Consider the following 23,743-nt stretch of genomic DNA (forward strand, 5'->3'; position numbering starts at 1 on the left):
TTTACACAGCATACACTAACAACAACATGCTCTGTCCCAATATGTGTCGCTGGAAATGTATGTTGTGTGGAAAAGTAACTCTGTGTGGTGTCCCAGAAATGCATTGAAAGTGACACATCCCTTGTATGAGTGCACATACATACTGTAGGCTATACAATAACTAAGAAATGTTCCATTGTGATTATTGTGAACATTTGACTGAACGTTGTCTTATTTTCCCCCAAGCCCTGCATGATCTCCTCCCATGACACTGTCTCAACACAAGAGGGCGACATTGCACATATATACTGTGTTACCCATGGCCTTAAAGCTGGATTTACTACATAATTACTGGGGCAGCAGTAGCTGCATGAAGGCAGTGGAGATTCACAGCATCAGATAAGGTATACCAGATACTTCTAAATCATTCTAAATCATTAGTAAATTGAATTATTTCCTCTCCATTTCTCTTTCACTTCTACAGTGTTTCATAAAGTTGTACAGCTGGGCAAAAGTTTCCCCAAAGGGCCTTGTGATGATAAACCGACTATTTTAAGCATCATACATGGAAATAAGCCTAAAATAAATAGAAATATATGTGAAACGGAGCTGTAATAATCCTAAAATAAGTTTTAGAAGGATGCTATATAAAAATTATAGCAAAAGTATAGGTCCTAGGAATATTATAGGATATCATACTATAGTGACACTACAGGAGATAAAAACTACTACAAGTACGATGAAGGCACTTTAAAATCACCATTGACTACAATAGACACACTCTAAATGAATATTATAGGAACATTACAGTGATATGTATGCTGGGTTATTGTTTTGATAGACAGGCATATGAACCCCATGCAGCACCGCGGTCTTGTCTATACGCCTTTAAGAAGCACAGGACTGTTTTTAGAGCTGGCTGGTCATCATTAAAAATAGCAGAGGGGTGTGAGAGAGTGCGATAGCCCAGGCGGTGTGGTTGCTGGTTGGAAATTGAACCCCTGAACGTGTATAGAGCGTCTCCGTCCGGGACTGATGATGCCTTCAAGTGCTCCTCGTAAACTCCTTGCTCCGACTTCTAGAGTCGTAAATACGACCTGTCGCTTTTTCAAGCCCAATTAGCTCTGAAATAATAAAAAGAAAATGGATGACATTTTTGGATGTTGTTTTATTTTATAAATCAAGTGGCATAGAGCTACTTTGGGCTGCAGGGACAAAATGAAAAAGTAAGAAAAGTGCACCGGCCATGTAAATAATGTTTTAACACACACACACACACACACACACACACACACACACACACACACACACACACACACACACAAAAAGGCTGCTGCTATGGAAATATCTCTTCTCTTCTTCCCTTAGACCTCCAGAAATCCATTGGCCTCTTTCTAGCGTCAATTAAGTAGCCAACAGTTGCTGTAGAACTTATATGTAGCCTATGCACAAAAATGTGTAATAAGTAAAGATAAAACAAAGAGTGCAAATAGAAATATACAACAATGCTAATTATCTCGGGTATCATAGAAAATTGCGACTTCCCTAGTGATATTTACCACTCTGATGGGTCATTCATGTGCGCTTGAGACGAAAAGGCCATATTTCCTACAGCACCTGAAGGCAGCATGATTGAGTACAGGCTTTCAACTTTTTCAGTCTGACAGGTCCCAGTCTGTTCCTGTGAATCAGGTGGAGGTGCGGCAGCCCCACTCAACATGAGAACATTACAGGACACTTTAATGGAAAAGTAATGTTACTTTAACATAGTTGTTTATTTCATTTTGGAAGAGTTTGTAGAGGAAGTTCAACACTTTACAGTACAGTGTAAACCTAGAGCGGACGACTTGTGAATTGCGAAACTGTCAGGAAGCGCACATGGTGCAGATGCTGCTCGTCAGGCTGCGGTAGTTTAATAAAGACTTGCGACAAAGTTGCAAGTTGTGCGCCGACACAGGAACACAGGAAGAAGTCTGAAAACGGATGTGTGACAATAATGACCCATGCCGCGAGCTCGGCCAACAACGGTTTGTCTTCTTCTGGTCTGTAGTTTGACTTTTTTAGCAACACATGCTTCCCAATAGAAGCGTAATTGGTGGCTACTACTCTTGTTGGATTATTCGGTGCGCTGTTGGACCAGCGGTGTGAAATAACGTGATTGGACAGGCGGTGTGGAGCCATGGGGACTCAGGGCGCAGGACGGAAAAGAAACCCCAATAAGGAGAGGTCGACGGCCGAGGATGATGCCCTGAACCTCATAGCACGAGAGGTGAGTGGACAACAGTGAATGAGTCATTTCTATCTGGAACATTAGGTCTCTATTGACAGACAAAAGCCCAGAAGAGTCCACGGGCTCTTGGGGCTCTTGCCTGGTCTCCTTGTCTTCCTCCTCCTCATCTTCCTCCTCTCTGGTGAAGTAGGGAGGGACACCCGCTCATAACGCCCCCTACCTGCCAACATGTGGCCCCGAAACCTACATAGAGTTGGACAGATAATGAGTTTTTGAAGGCTGATCCCGGTATTTTTGTTGAGAAGCTGCCAACAGCCCATATTCAATATCTCTACTTTTTTCCATTTTCATGCAAAAAAAACCCCCCAAGTATTCAGAGTCTTCTTGTCAGGGTGGAAAAGGCTCTGAAACAACAGTTAGATCATCATTTGACACCAAAACTCTCCATTGTAACCCAGACTAATGACATTCTGTAGGCCCTAAACAATGGCCCCAAAGTTTAGGGTCAGTAGGTCTTAAAAACAGGGTGACCCACCTATTCCATGGTAGGAAAGTCTGGGATACAGAACTACCTTTTTGAATTGAAGAATTAATTCACAAAAAACTTTATTGAGCAATTACATGAATAATAAAACGTGCAAAGAAAATTAAAATGTTATTGGAGGTTTTACATATTTTTTTCTGTAGTTGTAGTCAGGGAGGAATCTCCATATCGGCAGTGGACCACATGACTATCCGATGTCATGTATTTAATAAAAGGCAGATATATTGACAAACTGATATATCGGTCTAACCCTACTACACACATCTATTATCATAATCTTCAAGAACATTACCAGACAGTATCACAAAGCTGTCAAAACAACTAATTGCACTTGGTGATTAAAGGGATCCTGATTATGATAATCCCCCATTGTTCCAGGAAAATCTGTCACTGTCACTCTACTGTTGACTGCAAGGGAAACTGTGTTGCACCAGCTCTTATATATGTGACCTGCAGCTAATTGAAACAGTTTACTGTATTAGAAATAAGTCTTTCATGTGCTAACCTGCAGGGATCCTTTCTTCCCCCTCAACAGTGCAGGACAGGACTTGGCAGCAGTCGCAGGCAGTTGCCTGTAACAGGTGCTGAAGTCGTGTTGTGACTGGTTCACACTGTTTCACGGGGGACCGGCACCCACCCTAATCTCTTTATGTTGGGTCGTGTAATGTTTGATTTCCCAACAACGGCCCGACTCCTGTAATTAAACACTATTATGATGAGACTGGTGTAGGGTAAATGGGTGTTTTAGTCTAGAGTGTCTAGAGGGTCCTGGTGCCATGGACTTTGAAATGAGACAGTTTTCACACTCATTTAGACCGCTTGTCTTGTCTTCTCTGTAAAGTGTGAAATCCAGACTGGAAATCCACATTTGAAAAGTTTAATTTCAAAAAAAGATACCCACCAGTTCTGAAATACGCCCCAAAACTGACATCTACCCTTATAAAGCGACATCTTGCATGAGATTTAAACCTTTCAATGGAATTTATTGTTGAATCTATCAACCATCTTAGAGGATGTAATCATCTGTATCTGTGAAATATTAATCCCCAAACTGGATCTTCAGTTTACTCAACATGGATCCTGCTCTCTCTTATCTAGCTGAACTGTGGCTTTCAGCGTATCTGTGCACAGCTCAGCTTCATACAGTGAGGATGCACAGGAAGCTGAACTTTGCCATCATCGTCATCGCCTTGCATCATGCCAGCATTGAAAACCGTACTTCAGTTTGGGAGGAAGTTTGGTCTGTGCAACCCGACCCGGATGTTTCATCAAATTTGCATATCACACTTCACACACACACCCTATGGCTGTCTCTTACTAGCTGTGAGCAGGCCCAATATCAATGCCAAAGCCTGGAAAGGTTGGCTGTTTAAATGTTATCTTCTTTTAACTGCTTAGCTGACTATTGACACGGCAGTAGTTGGTCTGAGGTTGCACATTCCTGTAGCTGGTAGTCGTTGCTGGTTGTAGTCTATTTGCAGGAGTGGGAATGTTCTCCGGCCGAAGTTTGCAGAGATAAGCTGGACAAGAGTTATTGCATAATTGTTCAGCAGCAACAGATACACGATCTCTTTACAGAAGTTTTCCTTGCAGTTTGGCACCACTCCTCAACAGTTAAACCTTCTCTGTGTTCGGTTTGCTGTCACATCTGTGGCGCGGACAGAAAGCCTGTGCCTTTAAGTTTTGGTGGGGTCAAGTCCCTCACTGGCGGTCCTCTGACAGGATGGTATGTCAGCCCTGATGAGCTGGCCCGTTCGGCAAAAGAGTTTTAAAAATAGACGCTCCTGAAAGATCAGCTGTTACTGCACCCTGCTTTGAGCCTGGGTCTATGGATGGGGGGATGGGGAGGCGGGAGGGAGGGGTGTAAGTGACGGATGTGGCTCACTAAATGGCCATCCTGCCAACTTGAAAATTTTGAAATGGCAAATTGATGGATAATTGGCAAAGTTATGGCAAAGTCCATAAAGAACAGAAATTGAATTTAAAGGTTTGGAGACGCTGGCATGTTGAGCTGCTGAGGTGTTTTAGGCCATCGAGGGGGTCCATTAGTATCATGTTGCTACGCATTTCTTTACTCCCCCAGTATCACAGTGTTTAGGGAAACTGTCAATAGTGTATCCCCGACTAAGCTTGGACCAAATGGGAGGAGACCACACACTAGGAAAGAATGTCGGTACTGGAAGCCAGAGACTTTGTAATACTGTACTTTTGGGCGTTGTATCTGTCAAACATTTTGAATCCTGTTATAAACATCCATTTGTAGCACAAGGATGGCTTCCTGCTCTTGAGTTCCACTTGTCCTAATTAGATGGGAATGTGAGAAGTTTGGCAGGGCTATGATGGGAGTTAAATAGTACATACATTAATAATATTCATTGTGGAACATTTATGAATCTGTGTCACAGGTGTCATTCATGCACCTGTGACACAGATTAAATGTCAAAACATTTCAAAAGCAATTTCTTCAAACCGTGTGCCATGGAGGGCCAAGAGTCTGCAGGTTTTTATACCAACCAAACACTACACCAGCTGATTTCACTGATTAGCACACCTTCAGCCAGAGAGGAGGAACTAATCAGTGGTAGGGTTTGTTTGGAACAAAAACCTGCAGGCTCTCGGCCCTCCATGGCACGTGGTCTGAGACTCCTGACTAGATGGAGGATAAGATTTCTACCTAAGGAGAGAGTTTATCTGACCTCTTTAACGCCGTTACATACACCAACCCCCAAGAGCCGCATTATTGATATCGTCCCACTGTGTAGAATCCACTCCACTCTTCATGACACCTGGAGGCAGTGAAAGGAATACAATTAACAATCTAATGTCACAGAGAATTAAGCATACTGTAAACATTTAATTAGATTACTGTCATTTAGAGCAAACCAATCATTGGAAGAATAGGGGAGTGATATTTCAAATAAGAGTGAGGGGCCTTGTTATGTTCTTCAAGACTCAAATACAGTGTACTATAGTGTATGTGGTATAGTAACTCCACCACATGTTGATGGTAATAAAACCAGTGGTGGTAATAAACATACTGTAAAGCTACACTAGGACTATGTCTGCATGCAGACTGCAGCTGAGTCATCTCTACCCGATTGAAGCAGACGTGGATAAAATTAGAAACTGGCAGTTTACATGATAAGTAAATAGTCTGACTCGATTTCAGCGTGCTTATCTATTGTTATAGCTTGCAACGTTTTATTTAATTTCAATGAAATATGTGAATGAAAATGTTTCCAAAAAGTCTTGTGAGAGGCTGCAGATTGAATTCCTTTCCAAGGAAAACTTCATAAAAGTTTTCTCTGTTTTCATTGATGAATACACAAGTTATTTTCCTTTATAAATATCCAAAAGCAATTTTGGTCTGTATGCATAATGGAGTGAATTAATATGATTAATTGTCCTAATTTTAATCTAATATTCTTTTGTTGGACAGATTATTCAGAGGATAATCACACTGTTTCATCTGGCTTGAAATTTAATTTGGGTTAGGGACAGTTGAGCTAATCTAGTCTGGCTGAGGTGTGTGAGCTCCTTTTGTTTGAAGTGAAAGTAATGCATCCCATTAACAGATTATGAGGCTGCTGCTATAAATCTAACAACTGAATCCATTTCTAGGAATTAAAAGATTAATATGGGTAGAGGGATTTGGATGATGATGTCACTGGAGAAAACTGCTAAATAACACTCGCAGAGGGGATTGCTGTGTAAATCGGTAAATTTAAGCCTGTAGTGCCTTAATGTTCCTGTTGACCATTGTGCATCATGAAACATACTGTGAACGACATCTCACTGGCATGTTAAAATAACAGGGCTATATCAGCTTGATTTATGCCCTTATTTGTACCCTGATCCTGACCAGACTCGTACCAAAGAGTCTGTGAAGCTATTTTGATGCAGCCAACAGCACACAGTCCCTAATGAAGAGGTTGTTTTTGTTCAGATTGGAGCAGCACTTTCTTGGATCCAGTATTCGTCCCTGGTCATGTTTGTTGATATCATTCAGCGGTGGCAGTCACCCTGGTGAGCGGGCCAACTGCCACTGTTGGCTTTCACATTATTGACCAACCAGTTAATTATAAAGCCCAGGCTTTAAGCATTCAAGACCACAATTTGGTGAAAAGAATGATCAAATCCCTCCTGGCTAGGTCTTGCTGTAGGGAGTTTTCGCTTGTCGGACTAATTTATGTATTGTTTTAGTCTACCACCAGCTATGTTCGGGCCCGCCTGGTGGACATGTGTCTGTGAATAAACTGGATATATGTTGATCTTTGCAATTTTCTATCATTATCAATCATCTGTATATCATATAATTAACCATTTGGTGGATTCTTTCATCTAAAGCTCCTTACAGTACCATGGGTGCATACATTTTCCAACAGAGGTTTTGCAGTTGCGCCACAAATCTCCTAGCATCCACATCTGGTGCCATCATGGAGGTCCAGTGGAAAACTGTCTAGTGTGCAAATAATGGATACATATATAAGAACTGGGCAGGAAAAAGATTCACATTTTTCACAGCCACTGTTGTTCAAGAGCTGAAGACCTCCAATATGGCCGTCAGTGGGTGCATTACGTGACCTGAAAGCCCCCTTTATGTGTCGCCACAGTTGGAAATGATCTCCTTACCTTGGCAGTTATTCCCATGACCCGTTGAGCCATAGGCTACAGGACCACAAAGTCAGATTCTTTTTTTATTTTTATGTTTTTTTTTCCCACTAGGGAACTGTTGTAAACGCGTTTGTAGTTGATGTAGCTCCCCTCAAGCTCTGTCCACACTACACCACTTGCTCCCTCAGTGTGGGATCAGATATCAATCATTACAATAATGATGACAGTCCTGGAATCTGGCCTGAGGCAAACAGTCACTCTCTTGGAAGCTTCTGGTAAACAGTCAGTCCCAGTGTGTATTATACTAAAAGATCACCCCCAGCTTAATGTGTCATAGTGTATTTCCAGCTGAGTCTGTTTGTGAGCACTTATAAATGTTGTCAACATTTATAAGTGAGTGTCGACGACACTCTTGCTAAATATTTAATATACAAGTAATTTAAGATTTTTGTTCCAAAATGAAATAAGTATGTTATTCTTTGTTTCAAAGGGGAATACCACAAAAATTCTGCTTTGAAGTATGTTATTCCTGTGCCTTAGGCAGTCCAGAAACTGAAATTGACACCTGCTATTGGCTGATCTTTGGTGCCAGGTGATGTCACCACCTGTTGTATTCTATAGAAGGTGACATCACCTGGCACCAAAGATCAGCTGATCTTAACAAAATAATGAGAATATTGTGTTTTACTGTTTTCTGGTTGAAGATTTGGTGTAGTTAGAAGTTGGGTATAAATAATACCATCACAAAACCGGCTGATATAGCCTGTAGGATATCTAATGTTTTGCCTCAATTATCAGTAGCAGACCCATAATGCTCCTTCAGTCAGGCTCTTGGCACATAACGGCTCTTCAGGATTCTGCTGATCGTCTGTTGTGTCTGTGTGAGTCTGAGGAGACAATGTAAGCTGGGGATTAAGTTGCCAGGTTGTCACTGGGTGACAGTCAGAAGCTCAGTGGAGCGTTGAAGAGAATCAAGTGTTTAGAGAGGATTAGTGTGGGGCTCGACGGCGAGGAAGGGGAAGCCCACCGCACCACTCCCCTCTCAGTCTCACACTGTCATCTAGGGAACAAGCTCGAAAGACACAGTCAAGTTAATCTTGAATGTAGGGGGGACAAGCAAGACACACGTGTACAGTACATGATGCAGCCAATAAACAGCAAACATATGCACATGCACACATTTTACATTGTATTTACACAGTATTTTTGTCAGATAACTGTTTTCTTCTCCAAAACTAACTGTAAAAGCTTCATAAAGGTTTTCAATGCACTATACTTCAATGCATGATGCTTCTGGAGGGTCCAGTATTTGCAAATCCATTTAGTTTAATCGAGTTGCCCAGAATTTGGCTGAAGCAGATTGACATTTCCCAGTGAATACCCATTATGCCCTAAAGTACTAAAACAAATATTAATAGTCCAAACAAATGCTTATGTATTTCCTGATATGAGTGTGTACACAAACCACTGGCTGCAGTTAGCCTTGCCTGCCCCGACGCCTGAACAAGGCAAGTGTCCTTAAAAGGAAGTGGAGGCCCTGCGTGTGTTGGCTTCCTCTTGATGACATCATCACACGCATGGGCCATGCAGATTGTTATCACAAACTCCTTCCTGTTTATTCAGCACTGTTGAGCTCCTTCCAAAACCTAGGGAACAGTGGTGGGTGTGGGTGGGGATTCAGTAGTGGCACTATAGATTAGCCAAGCAGGTACACTAAGGCTGGTGGTACACAAAGATGTTTTTGTGGCAAAGTAGATACTGTAGGTAACACTCCCAGCAAGTGGGAGCAAAGTAAGACAAATGGTCAGTTATTCAAATGTTTCCTGGCAAAAAGATACGGATGCCACAGACCCCCAATTTGAAAAGATTTTGTCTGAGGAACCCATATGGGAAAATTGTTGTTGTTGTTGTTAATTCAGTATTTAATAGTTTCTGTATGTGGACGATAGTGGTGAGAGTGCAACCTATGATTAAAATAGTCATTCTTATACATTATTTAATTAGTTTAATAGTGAAATTAAAATTGTCCTCATTTTACTGGGAGACCACCTGGAATCCCTTCAAGCACCCCGAGGAGGTCCCCGGACCCCACTTTGAGAACCCTTGCACTAGGAGATGAAGGTGTCTGAACCCCCAGGAATCATCTACTGTATATCAGTGGTTCTCAACCTCTTTCCAGTCTCGCCACCCCCTTTGAACATTTTGAGAATTTCACACCCTCAAACTCACTGTAATAGTACCATTATGTGTAGTTACAATAAATGCATTTCCTTGGAAAAAAAATCAAAGTTCAAACGCTGTAATTTATTTCAACTTGTCCATGTTCAGCCTGCTGTGGTTTGTGTTTACCTTGATGCTCGGTAGCAGTGGGGTTTATTTGGAATACAATAGATCTGTTTATTTTTTCATCAGGTTGGTTCCACTTGATTTCACCCCCCCTCCCCCTTGCAGTTCTCTGGCCCCTCCCCTAGGGGGCGTGTCCAACTGGAGTGCAGGCGTTGTTTGACGACATTGCTTAATCAATTTACCATTCCTCACCGCAAGCCAAGACATGTCAAGAAGCAACAACATCTAAATGCTGTCAGATACACTGAATGCTGCCTCTATTTTTGGAATAAGGATTGAAGTACTCCAAGTGGGTTACCTTAGTTCAGTGAGATAAACAGGAAAACCAACCTGAAGATGAAATGCTGTCTGCGGTTGGAAGACTTATCACCTATTGCAGCTCACTGCTCAAGGATCCATGTTAGTGTTAATATGAATATGAAACTCGTAGGGGGGTTGTGCCATGTCATGCTGTCACAGTATTCAAGGTCACATGGTCTGGTTGCCTTGGTGATAAGCCCTTTTTTTTTAATGAATGGAATGCATTTCCTTGTCTTGTTTAGGTGACTTGATTGGCCCAAATGAGAACACTTCTCAGCCAAATTCTGCGTTATTAGTGCCAAAGCGGGCAAACTTAAATGAGGCTTGTAATTGCAGGTTTTTGCATTTCACCAGTCATTACTAAGCCCTCCAAATCATGTTGTGTCCTCATAAAACACCAACACTGCATCTTAAATCAAGTGATTGTGGTGTAAGACACACACACACACACACATACATACATACATACACACACACACACACACACACACACACACACACACACAGAGGATCCTTCACTGTTCCAGACAATAGCAAACATAGTGTGTTTCGCGCAGAAGTACAGACTGTAAACAAGCATGACTAACTAAAACTACTTGATTTAACTGAGTCAGATATTCAGCTCTGGCACGCCCATTAGAGTTTAAGTATTTTTCAAAATGACATGCCAGAGGACACATATACAGGTGTGATAGTGTATTATGACCTGACTTTTTTTGTGGTCGTACTTATTCTTCCCTCCATTACCATGATCTTCCTCTTCTTAGAGCCCAAACAGTGCACTGACTGTCAGACCTCTACCTCAGAAACCGCTGTTGATGTTGCCCTTGAGCAATGCATTTAACCCTCAACTGCTTCGGTGGAGCTGCTCAGTGGCCAACAATAGAAAACAGGAGGTTGTACTGGTGTGAATGTGTGTGACTGTATGAATGAGAAGCAGAGAAAGAGCATGTATGTTCAGCAAACACCTTTGCATGGATATTGGAAGGGTGTTTAAAAAACTCGTAGAAATTCCTTCTTGCAACGAATCTCCTGTTATTCACCGCGCTCACAGAACCACATTGTGTAACTTCCTGTGAGGTATTGCTCACTCCCATCATGCAGTAGTAGTAGTGAGAGCTGCAACACAAACTGTTGATGCCTGAAACACTATGCACAAGGCTACAAGCAACTCAATATTACTTCCATGAGGGAAAAACAAGGAGAGCCTTACAGTACATAACTAGTTGGAAACATCTGGGTAACCTCAACAGAAATATTTTCATCTCAAGTGACGCTCAAGTACGTCACAGTCTCGCTATAGTTACCACCACAGCTCTCTGGCAAAATATTAACATGCCAGGCTCATGTTTGTTAGTTGAATGGTATTTCATAGTCTCCATCCATAATTAGCTGCCTTGAATGAATGAATGAATGTGCTTTATCTGCTGCAGAACAGCAGATAAAGCACATTGTAAGCACTGAGGACTTAACTTTTTTCCCCACCGTTGTCATGTAGTCTTTGCTAGTTTTGTAGCTTTGCTTCACTGTTAAAACCCAGCTGCCTGCCTTGTTGTTATTTTTAGAAATGTCTGAATCATACTATTTATTTTGCTCCTGGCCTGAAGTGGCCTGCACAGTTGCTAACCGTTTGTCTGAGGTGCTGAGAACTCTACAGCTGTTCCTTGTGTTTGTGGTGCAGTTTGAGGTCGACTTGCATCGCTGTCAGTGGAGGCAGGGAGGACAGCTGTCAGTTAAATGTTTTCCTTCCCATTTTCACTGTGGTTTGTGTGTCGTGTGCACATATCAGTGAAGTTATACTCTACATTTTTAACAAGCTCCTAAAGTAACTTAGCATTGTATGATGAAAATAAGCTGCTTTTTCACCTGTGTGTGTGTGTGTGTGTGTGTGTGTGTCCAGTATTTGTTTGCTACAGTTCATGCCAAGGCCATTGCACACTGTATGCTTAGTGGACTGTATTGCACAAAAATAAATTTGCTTAAAAGTAGTTGTGCTCCTTTAAGGTCTAACCTCGCTGTGCTTTTGGTCTACATACCCATGACCAACAGTTAATGTCACTATAACTTATTTACCGACTATCTTCCACCTTAACTGCATAACTTGTTTGGGGGTTTAAAGGTGCACTTCGCACTTTGGCGGCCCCCAGTGGCAGCGGGAGATAACAGTTTGAAGTTTGAAGGACTTCATTACCCAGGTGTGACCTCAGTAAAACTCACACCCTCTGACATAAATTTCCTCTTATTTGTGGCTGGTAGGCGTTGAGAGATGGTGGGAAAAAAAAATCTTTTCTCAGCAGCTTCAGCCATTTTTGGTGATTCCATCTTTCTGTGGACAGAGCGCTTCAGTTTCGATTCGTCATTTCCGCTAGTGACCATACCCAACACTTGAAATTAATTTGGGCAAATAGCGCAAGTATGCAGGGTCTCGGTTAGTGGGGATGGGACACTTTTCTTTGTTGCAGGTCCACTTTGTGATTTAGATAAGATGGGTGTATTTTTACATATAAATCTTGTCTAGTGCAGGTTTAAAACCAAGTAAAGCATTTACATAGCACTACTGTACTGCACTGTAGCTCTATACAAGATAGACAGATATCCACAATGGTTGTATTGTAAAGGTGGATTATACAGTATGTTTAATCATTTCAGTTTAGTTTATTTTGTCTAGTTTGAGTCTGTTTGAGTAAGTTTTTCCCAGTGAGGTTATCTGGCCATGCCTTTATGCATCACATTTTGAGTCATTTTTGTGGGAATTTTTTATGAGTGTGAATACAAGGACCTGATTTATCCAGTTCTGCTCCTTTTCTGGAAATGACGCTGTCTGTTCGTTTGACTCATGTCTGTGGGTATAGAAGGAGCTGAGACTTGGCCTTTACTGGCTATATAACTTTTTAGCAGCCACTCCCTTTTGGCAAACATCTGGGAGGTTTATTAGATTTTGCAACAGGGAAACATGTTATTTTTTCTTGTAGCTGAGTTATTCATTATCACCATCATCGATCTCGATTGGATAATAATCAAAGTTTTTGCAGTTTTTTATCAGTGTGTGAATCCACTTTATGGTTTCACGTCTTTCAACAGCGGTCTAACCTCCACTTGGTCAGAAATCAGAGTTATTTCTGTATCCTCTCTTTGTCCAGCTTGTCAGCACTCACAGCCATTAAAATACCCGGCCATTTTGGTTGCTGAAGACTGGCATTCAGGGCGTGGGAATTCAGCTCTCTAGAGGCAGAGTCGGACCGCACTGGCATTTAGTTCTGGTGGCACTGGAAACCTCGATAAAGACTCGGTGCCCTCAGAGACTTGTCAGCAGAGACAAGGGATCAGGTTGATAGGATCCAGGACAATACTTCTGTCCTCTGCTGTCACTGGGGAGCTGCTGTGGCATACAGTATGTAGCACACACAGTGAAGGACATGACGTAAAGAGTAGAACTGCACTTTGTTTTCATGTCAAATTTCTTCAAATCCGATAGAAAATGGATTGTAGTTGCATTTGTTTCTCATGGAAACTGGATGAGCCTTCTTGAATGAAAGGACCACCATGACAGAAAAAAACACATTAAAAACACATCAAAAAGACATCAGAAATATTGTGATGTACTATTTTGGCCTTATTTCCTAGCTCCAGCTGGGTGGAGCATTGCTTACTCACAAACTTCCTCTATTGTCTCTGTTGTTCAGTTTTTTGGTAGTGAGTGCAAGTATTGATTTTGTGAATTGCAAACCTTAGGTTTCTAGTCTGATAAGATTTGGGTTGCCAGTTAAGGGAAGCAGATTTCTCCCACTGGACATATGTTACATTACCCCTCACCTTGACCCAGAATGCTTGAACAACACAGCCTAAACCCTCCGCTGTAACCCAATCCTACTTTTGACAGCACTTAAGCCATTTGAAAGGGTATTTCAAGGTAATAAATTTTGTTTCAGCATCCATTTTTGCAATGAACTAGCTCATTTGCTCTCAGGAGGACAGTCACACCATTGAAATTGTGCTGAATTAGAACAGTTTTGATGGAACCCGAGTCCATGTAGGTCATTATAAATAGCCATACAGGAGGAGGAAGAAAGATGTGCGATTCTGTCTTTTGGCCTAGTTAGACGGAGCATTTTCCTGACTAGAGGCAAGTGCAACCTCTCAGGTCCAAGATGTGTGGGAACGCAGATGATCCTGGATTCCACATGCTTACAGTGACCGACATCATGGTGTATTTTGATAACTGCAAAAAGGTAAAGAGGAATTTATGTATGCTAGACTAATGGTTTGTGACGTTACATAGGTATGATCTGTTTAGGGCAAACCTGCGTCAAATAGTTTTGAACAGAAATCGTAGTGTTTGTTTTAAGGCATTTGGTATACCAGGTGGGTGGAGTTTCCTGCATCAGGGAAACTCAGGTGGTGTCAGGTAAGTCAATAAATCCACTTTCAAACACTTTTCCTGTGATTGTCTAAGCTTTCTGACACTTATTGTTTGCTGAATGACTCCTATGTGGAAAACCCCACCCATCTTATACTACAAAAAGTTTAAAGCACATGCTAAAACCTTGTAAATATTTACAAATATTTGAACTTCATCTTGTTGATGCTTGAATAATGGCATTGGTCTTCAGGTGTATAGATTTGTGTTTGTGTTGGATCGGCGTAGAAATTCCCCAATTGATTGGTGGGAGTCGACTTTCAATATAACATTTTCTTGGAAAAGTAGTGGGTGTGTACAAGTGAGACTGGAGTTTTGTGACCTCTTGTGTGTGAGTCAGCTCTCTGACTTCCTCTTCAGTACGTTGACATGGATCCTTGTATTCAGACTAGCGTTATAGGCGACATCCAGTCGCCCTATTTCTCATTACAAAACAGTGCATTCTGGTGTCACGAGTTGACTCTGAGTGAGCATGAGGATGTGGTGACACAGCCCAGCCCAACAGAAAAGGGAAGCAGTAATATGTAAACGATGAAATCATTCAGGGTTTTTTAGGGGCTGCTAAAAAAACGGTTGGTACTGAAATTACTAATACTGATGAGATCCTGCTCTCACTTCAGAAAAGAGGTGGCTTTCTTCTATAGTCTGCATTGAATACCATGTATGATTCTTGTTGCATGTGTTTAGCAAAGCATGCTGATTCTAATATGTGCTGTGTTTGAAAACTTGGGATGAATCAAGGAACCTGTTAGAGTGAGACTTTATCTTCATTAGATATTATTCCTCTCCACAGTGCGTGACTGTCCACCAGGCGAGGTTTGACCCAGTTGCATGTTCTGTGCCAGGGTGTGTCTGGGCTTGGGTGGCATTAGCCTAGTCAAGAATAAATGCTCGATCAGATTAAAGATAAAGTCACTTTACTTGGTCCAGATAAATCGAATGCAATGGGAACCTTGCACTGTGCGGACTGGGATGTGTGTGCAGCTACTCAGTTCACCTGGGATTAATTTAGTGTCCTTAGAGTGAGGTGGCTATTATTAACAATTGTATTTGTTTGTTCGTTTTAGGGCTGCAACTAACGATTATTTTCATGATCAATTAATCTATTGATTACTTTTTTGATTAATCAATTCATCATTTAGTCTATAAAATGTCAAAAACAAATGACAAATGCCCATCACAAGGTCCCAGAGCCCACAGTGATTCTTCAAATTGCTTAGTTAGTCTGACCAGCAGCCAAAAAAGTCTTCATTTTATGAGATGAAACAGAGAAAAGCAGCAATCCTTAACATTTGTGAAGCTCTAGCCAGAAAATGTTTGGTATTTTTACTTGACAAATGACTAAAACTATTAAGCAGTTATCAAAATTATATTGCTGATTTTTTTGTGTTTTTTCTCTATTCAGTAGATGTGGTTCTTTCAAAGATACAGGCCTCAGCTGTTACTTAAACAGTGGCTCAAATGAACCTTTTTGACGCTGCTGTTCCTATCTTTATATTATTGCTACAGCTATGTGTCTTAATCAGCTGTACTGTAAGTCATTTTAATGTTGGCTTGTGACAAAGAATAGATGCTGGCATAGCATGACTAGCAGAGAGCGTGGCGGACTAGTATTAGATGAATCTGACACCTAATTTTTAGAGTTTGTTTTACCCTGCATGCAGTGCCAGATGGGCGGGGTTTACTGCATCAGGACAATTCAGAGAGTGTCAAGTAAGTTGTCATTCACACAGGAAAGTATATTGACGGCATTCAAATACTTTTCCTGTGATTGTCTGCATGTCCTGGCACTTATTGTGTTGTACTGCATGTGGTAAACCCCACCCATCTGACACCCAAGTAGGCCAAAGCAAACCATAAATAGTATTTGCAAAACTTTTCACCCCAGTCTGATTGACATCCGTTCAGTTGTCTGTGGAATTTGTGTGTTTGTGCCTGCCTCTGTTCTTAATCCAGTCAATAGCTGGTGTTTGTTTTTTGATGCTCAGCAGTGACAGATGATAAGCCGTCTGACTCGCAGCCCTTAACCTCTGAGCTTGTTGAACCCATGCATGTTATTGGAGGTTTTCAAGCGCTGTGTATTTGTTGCTGGAGGCTAAAAGAGTGATGTCATGTTACTCTGCAACTTACTCAGCCCATGGGAAATGGAAAAAGAAGTGTACAAAAAAAAGGAAGATACCGTTCCCATGCAGTTCAGTGTGTGTGTGTGTGTGTGGCACAGGCACAGTGTTTGAATAGGGAACTGTGTGTCCTAAAAGCGCATGGGCACAAACACATTAAGAATCCCAAGGACAATGAGCAATCATTGACTTAGAGGAAATGCCATTTAGGCAATCAGTGCACGAGCCAAAGCAAGGACATGAACAGCAAACAGTGAGGGCTTTTCCTGGAATGTCTCCCTCGCCACTAAGACTAAGACGACTGTTTTGTAGGGATGAGATGACATGCTTATCTCACAATACAATTCGATATGTGATATGGGGTTCACGATTCAATGTGATAAATAAAAGTTCAATGACAACAAAGAATGACTGTGCAGAATTATGTTTATTTCTGAGATGCAGATCATTCTAGCAATGGCATTGGCGTGCTAGAATGTAAACAACTATTTAAAAATGTCATTCCAAAGTTCAAATACTGCAATTTCAATGGAGAGCTTGTGAAACTGTGATGGCCAAACTGTCTCATGTGTGATTACAGCAGAATAAAAATTTATTTTTCTGCTCCACGATAGCCTACATATTGTCACTGTTTTGCATTGCAATACTTTGGCGTTGGCTAAGTGGCATTTGTTGAGGGAGTGGAAAGCATTTTGCATTCGCTTTCCCTTTCCAGATGTTTGTAGGTCGGGGGATTTGTGCTGACGACTCTCCGGTCACATAAGCCCGCTGCTGTAACCTTTAGGCCTCTGCCACCATGAAACTTTTCTCCACCTCTGAGGCAGAAGTGCTGACTCAAGCAGATCTTTTCAGGCCTTGCTGAAGACCCCTTAGCTGGTATTTACACTCCTGCAGCTATTACTTCCACGTCATTCACCTTAATCTCAATGGGAAGTAGCCTACATGAGACCTGGGCTGAGCTGCCTTTCATGAGCCCCTGTTGAGATTCTCATCACAGAACTCATTGAATCTTCTGAGCGTAAAAGAAAAGGTGAAAACTGGGACAAATTGACTTTTGACCCAGATTTATGAAGAGGAGTGAACTCAGAGAATGTGCTTCTGCAACGGAAAAGTGAAACAAACATCCAGCCATCTTCTATTCCTTACAAAAGTTAGATTTGAGGGTTCTTTGGTAAGAACTGATTCTAAATGAAGTTGAAAATAGTTTCAGCTGTCCACAATAGTATTTTTTTCAAGATTGAAGAAGTGCAGAGAGAACAAAAGCGTGTTGAATGCAGAGGTCAAGCTGCTGAACCTTTTAAAAAGTGTCTGGTTTGTGTTCTGGAGACAGACAGAATTCTTTTGGTTACCGAGACCAGACATGTTTTACTTTTACTTTTTTTTTTAAGTCTAGAGGCGGATGCAAGTATTTTGAGATAGTAGGGTTTAAGAAAGTCAAAGCTAAAGGTGTGTGTGTGTTTGTGTGTGTGTGTGTGTGTGTGTCTGTGTGTGTGTGTGTGCATGCGTGCCCTTGGTGCAGGCTAGTGTTTGAGAAACGGATGATATCTTAGTCTGTGTTTTCCTCTTACTGGGTCATAGTGTCTGACATTGGGGAAATGCATTAGTGTGACGGTAGGAGGGATTAGTACAGTGACCCCGCCTAGAGGCGAGCAGCCACATTCTGTCTGCCACAGAGAGTCAGGAAGGAAGTGCTTACACACACACACACACACACACACACACACACACACACACACACACACACACACACACACACACACACACACACACACAAACACACACTCTGAGAGAGATCCTTTTAAGGAAAAGGCCCTGCTCTTGCCCGGAGTGCTGAGTGGAGCAAAGGCAATACCTTCAAATACAGAAATATAAATACATACACACATTTCCACACCGTTTTCACTGCATGCATGACTGGGTCTCCACATTCTCACAAGATTGCATACACATAAATACACTGAGCTATATCTGTTCTGAGTCTGGCGCACACTTGTATTCTGTGCTTATAGACACTGCTTCAACACTATTGATCCATCTACCAGCATTTGTAGCAATATTCATAGTGTGGCATAGTGGATTACCTTTTCTCTTTATGTTTCAGTTGTTACTTTGATTGATTAAGCCATGTTTTTCCACATAAGGAACACATTATACCAAATTTGGGAGTGTGATCTGCAAAAATGAAACTGGCCATCTGTGATATGAATCTGAAGTTACACTTGTGCTCCTTTTTCAGTTTTTAGGAGCATACATTGTTAAAACTATAGAACCATTTACCCCTGTTGTTTTGACAGCTGACAAAGTATTTGATTCCCAACCATGACTTGCAAAAAGTTTTGTTAGAACTCTGTCTAGGATTTCTGGTCACATGCACGCTCACCCTTTATAGATGTGTAGTTGTGTGCCAGTGCGAGCTCGACTAAATCAACTGCTATTTTCTCTCTCTCTCTCTCTTTCTTTCTATTTCTCCCCCTGTCTGCCCCTCAGGCCGAGGCCCGGCTGGCAGCGAAGAGGGCAGCGAGGGCAGAGGCCAGAGAGATCCGCATGAAGGAGCTGGAGAGGCAACAGAAAGAGGTAGAACCCAACGCTTCTATGTCGTACGGCATCAGACACACTCTCACATCTAAAGCAAAAAATGATGCAAAAAATGATGCAAAAAAAAAAACACGTTATGGGTAACTGTAAAGGGCAAAAGCCCAAGGAGTTGGCAGAAAACATTTTGAAGAGTTATGACCCTGTCTCACTTTGTTTCTGGAAGTGTCTCCCATCTACATCGCCCCTTATGTTCCATCTAAACCAAAAAAAAGTCAACATATTTTATACAGTGTACATATTGATATCATAGTTGAACTTCAACACTATTACATTCTCCTGAATCAGATGTCACATACCTTAGAAACGCATCAAGGCCTGGCAGAAGGTTATAGTGCAAAAAATACCAAGAACAATATCTTTATACATCATCTAAGATTGCATCTTAAAATCAAATTTTTCTTAAAAAAAACATTTTATAATCTGTCAATTTGGTGATAAAATTTCACTGATGCCGCTCTACACAAACTCTCTTGAATAAAGTCACTGTATGCTAAAACAATAATCCCAATTGATTCAAGAAAGTAAGTGACCCTTCAGCAGAAGCAAGTGAAATGTTCTTGCCCATTAATCAGGATTTTGATTTGGTTCAGGAAATTAGGATTTGAAGAGTGAATATGAGGTTAACTGAGGTTAAAGATGAACATTTTTTGCAGTGTGGTTTTGCTCTGAGGTTTAGTTCACAGTCTGGCAAGGCAATGAGTAGTAAGTCCTCAAAGAGGCTCACTAATTACTCTAGAAGGGTTTGGGCCTTGTCCAATTAATCTCAGGCCAAATTGGAAAATTCCTCCAAGAGGTTTATGGGAAAATTTTCAGGTCATGCAGTTAAGATCCAACACCAAGGCATACTGTTTTGATGGCTGCTGTATCCTTTTACTTTATTTTTACAAATGTCCTTCAAAGTTCATAAAATGCCCATGAATTTAAAAAACATTTGGCAAAAATGCCCCCAATAATTAGGAATAGCCTTTTTTGTATTTTACCCTGTTCACATTTTATTTGCTGACCTATAGTCCCCTATGGGCCACCGTTGTTGATTCGTTTGAGTCTGTGACTGGAGGATTCTTTCTAGTGCTTCCTGTGTGGGGAAAAATGGGGGGGAAATGCAGGAAAAAAGTTTTGGATCAGAAAACAATCAAATATATAGCCTGAAGCAGTAGAAAGCGTTTGCATCATGCAGCCAGCAATGGAAGAAAATGTCGACCACCCCCACAAACCATTCCGTCAACCAAAAATAAAAAAAACAATATTGTAAAAAATAACAGTGGAGGGGGGAGGTGGACTGTTTGGGAACAGAAAGGGGAAAACAGCACCTTCCTCTTCTGTAAGGCCTGCTGCCAGCTTCTAGCGGTAGGAAAGAAGTGTAGGACGTGTGGTATATTATGATTCAAAATAAAACAAATCTTACTGATACAAAATGAGTGTTTATTTGTCAATACGCAATGCAAATGTATTATTTCATAGTTCAATATATTTGCCCACAAAAGGACCAAAGTGACCCTAAAAATCAGGTCAAGGGGGCAAAAATTGCCCTCTGAAACAAAGTTAATTTCTGGCCCTGGATTGCTCCCCAGTCTGCAGCACCTCAGCCAGTGTTGGCAGCAGCACTGCATTCTGATCATGTTGAAACAGGTGGAGGGATGAAAGTTTGTGTTTGGACTGCTGGTCAGCGGTGTGCTGCTTGTGCTTTTCCTTGCTGTGGTTTAGCACCTCTGATCTCTACAGTGGGGAGTCCCTGCTTTCCTGGATCGCTATTCTTAGCTTGCAGTAATCCCATACAGACAAACAGGCTTCTGCCTCTCACCTGTGCAAACCAAACTCACAAAGGTTGCCTGCTCTCTGTGCCCAGAGACAGTTTGGTGGTTAAGACCCTTGACTCTGTAACCACATGTAGCCCAGCTGGCCTTCAATTGAATCCTGACACAACTTTCTCTCCTGTGTCTGTCCTTCTCTGTAACCCAAAGATCTTTCCTACTGTCGCAAAAGAAAATATACACTACCAGTCAAAAGTTTGGACACATGCATTGTTCTTTATTTTTACTATTTTTCAAATTTTAGAATAATAGTAAAGACATCAAAACTATGAAATAACACAAATGGAATCATGCAGTAACCAAAAAAGTGTTAAACAAATCAAAACTATCTTATATTTTAGATTCTTTAAAGTAGCCGCCCTTTGCCTTGATTGAAAGGCAAAGGCTTTGGAAAGAAATTTATACATAGGATCAACTTCACTATTTATATTTGTCTAAGAAACAAATTTCAAGCATTTAAGCAGAAGCCCTTAGCTCAAAATGGCTTTAAGAGAATGAAAAACATAGTACATTCAATCAGGTGTGTCCAAACGTTTGACTGGTATAGTGTATGGAAGTGAATACCCTCTCAACAATTTTTCCAACATTGTAATCTATTGCATACAATAGATTTGTAGTCTGGTGTTAGCTATTAAGGCTAACAGTTTTCCCATTAAGGTGTACTGGGATAATCGGCATCCCAGTGGCACACAATTATTTGGCAATCAAAACACAGGTGGTGAGCCCAAACAAACATATACACACACACACACACACACACACACACACACACACACACACACACACCAGTCATACTTACTGGATTAAGGGTCAGTGTTAAGCTGAGTCTGGTCAGGAGGTGTGTGTGTGTGTGTGCGTGCATGTGTGTGTCCCTTAAAACCTTTAGCCAAGTTCCAAAGTAGCTTAGCTCGGCTGCGCTCCTTGGTCCAGCCTGTAGTGGAGAGGTTGTTGTTGTTGCTGTGTTGTTGACATGAGCGATGGGTTGCTGCGCTCACAGCCACCTTCAGGATCTTGACTTTTGGATGTTTTCTCACACTCTGAAGACGGGACTTAAGGCTGGATTATTAGTTTTATAGCGGCGCAAACTCAAACCGTCCGCTTGCCTCTCTAGTCGTGAGCTCAAACCTCAGTGTCCCCGTCACGCCGTGATCCCGACAGGACAGGACAGGACAGATCAGATACAGGATGCACCTCTTCCTGGCACCCTGAGGGCAGCAGGACGGCTGGGCGTCGGCTGGCAGGGAGGGGGCTGAGGGCCGCCCTCACCGGCCGCCCGCAAACCCCTCCGCTGAAGAAGGGGAACGCGGTGAGTCCGACAGAACGGGTGCAAAACGTGTAAGCTGATTGTGTAACTGGTTTGATGAATGGGCCTAATGACCGTGTCCAGCTCAGTTCCTAATTGGGTGTCCAGACGCGTAATGGGAGATAAGTAAGTCGCTGGGATCTCTGAAGTCAGTTATAAATCCTCAAGCTTTTGCACTATGCATGGACAATTTTTGTGGCACAGTGTGCTCTGCCAAGTCTTCATTCACATGTCACACAGCAGAAGGAGGGAAGGACATGGTTTGGTTTGTGATGGTTGTTTTTTGTTGGCAGAAGTTAAAACAGAGAGTTGAGATGTCAAAGCCTATGTAGCACAGGTAGATGAAGAGATTGAAGTTGCACTATTGATTTATAATACGTTAATCTATAATAATACATTTCTTATAATGGAACAAACAGGTTTTGTACAGAAAAATCACATTTTATGCAGGAATGGTGGGAAATCGGTACTTTATATTATTGCTGTGTTTTCCCCAAAGTAATGCATTGGGAACAGAAAGGGGAAAACAGCACCTATTGCCACTTATCAGTATGTTATTTAGGCTATGAAATGCCACATAATGATGCTCTCGAAAATAAAGAAGTCATCCTTTTTTTAAGACTTCTTGAAAGTCTAAAAGGTCTTGAATTTTGATTTATGGCTATTTACTCTTAAGTATATTTGATTGGGACATTTTATTCCATTTCTTTCATACTTGATTTATGCGTGGAATTGCATGCCAGATTGAAAGATTGCAGAATAGTAAATTGTAACATATTGGCTTCAAATCACAGAACTCTGTATTTCAAAACAAAGAAAAAGAATATTAATGTATCAGGAGCTTTCTGGCAATTCCCACTCCGAGATTCATGGTGTGATATTTTATAAACACATCTGTCATGCACATTTGTCACAGGCTTGAAGGTGAGGAGGATGACTCAATTTAAAAAAAATGCTGACTCCAAAGCCAGCACTTCTACAGTGGTTTATAATAAGATTTATAATGAAGAGTAAATGTCTCAGGTCTAAACAAGACAAATGCCAAAAATCCTTCAATTCTGCAGCAACAAGAGGTTCTCAATGTCAGGACCTGACCTTTCCTCTCGACTGGGACTGTAAAATTAAGAGCAATGGACTTGTGAGGGCAAGAGGCCGTACTCCAGGAACAAAAAGCGCTCCTGGATAATCTATGAAGTGATGCGGTGGACGGAGAGGTCATCTGAAAATAGATTTGTGAAAGCCAGAATTACAAAGCAGCCAATCCATATATTGGGCAAGCATAAGAGGCAGACAGTGGTGGTAAATCTGGATTAAAGGACTGGACCAATGGGACAGGCAGTGCAACTGTAAGGATGGGGTGTACTTTAAATGTGGGTTGGACTGCATTTGTTTGGTGCAGGTATTGAGAAAAGCACAAAAAGGTGGAAGATATTTGCTTTAATTCACAGCAAGGCGTTCAGCAAGGGAACGGCTGTGAAACATAT

The 23,743-nt window shown here is 41.5% G+C and overlaps 1 protein-coding gene across 1 annotated transcript in view; it reads left to right on the plus strand.

Moving 5' to 3' along the window:
- The first annotated feature begins 1,649 nt into the window (after nt 1-1,649).
- The window catches only part of lrrfip1a (leucine rich repeat (in FLII) interacting protein 1a), a 49,171-nt gene continuing 27,077 nt past the window's right edge, over nt 1,650-23,743 (plus strand). The window contains exons 1-2 of the mRNA XM_071542819.1: nt 1,650-2,248; nt 19,038-19,152. Coding sequence (XP_071398920.1) covers nt 2,159-2,248; nt 19,038-19,152 — 205 coding nt within the window. The 5' untranslated portion in view covers nt 1,650-2,158. The remainder of the gene's footprint in view (nt 2,249-19,037; nt 19,153-23,743) is intronic.

This window comes from Centroberyx affinis, unplaced genomic scaffold (genome assembly GCF_046629955.1).
Source record: "Centroberyx affinis isolate AG114_WGS23_722 - 3 ecotype Tasmania unplaced genomic scaffold, CSIRO-AGI_Caff_v1 ptg004190l_1, whole genome shotgun sequence".
NCBI classification, from domain to species: domain Eukaryota; kingdom Metazoa; phylum Chordata; class Actinopteri; order Beryciformes; family Berycidae; genus Centroberyx; species Centroberyx affinis.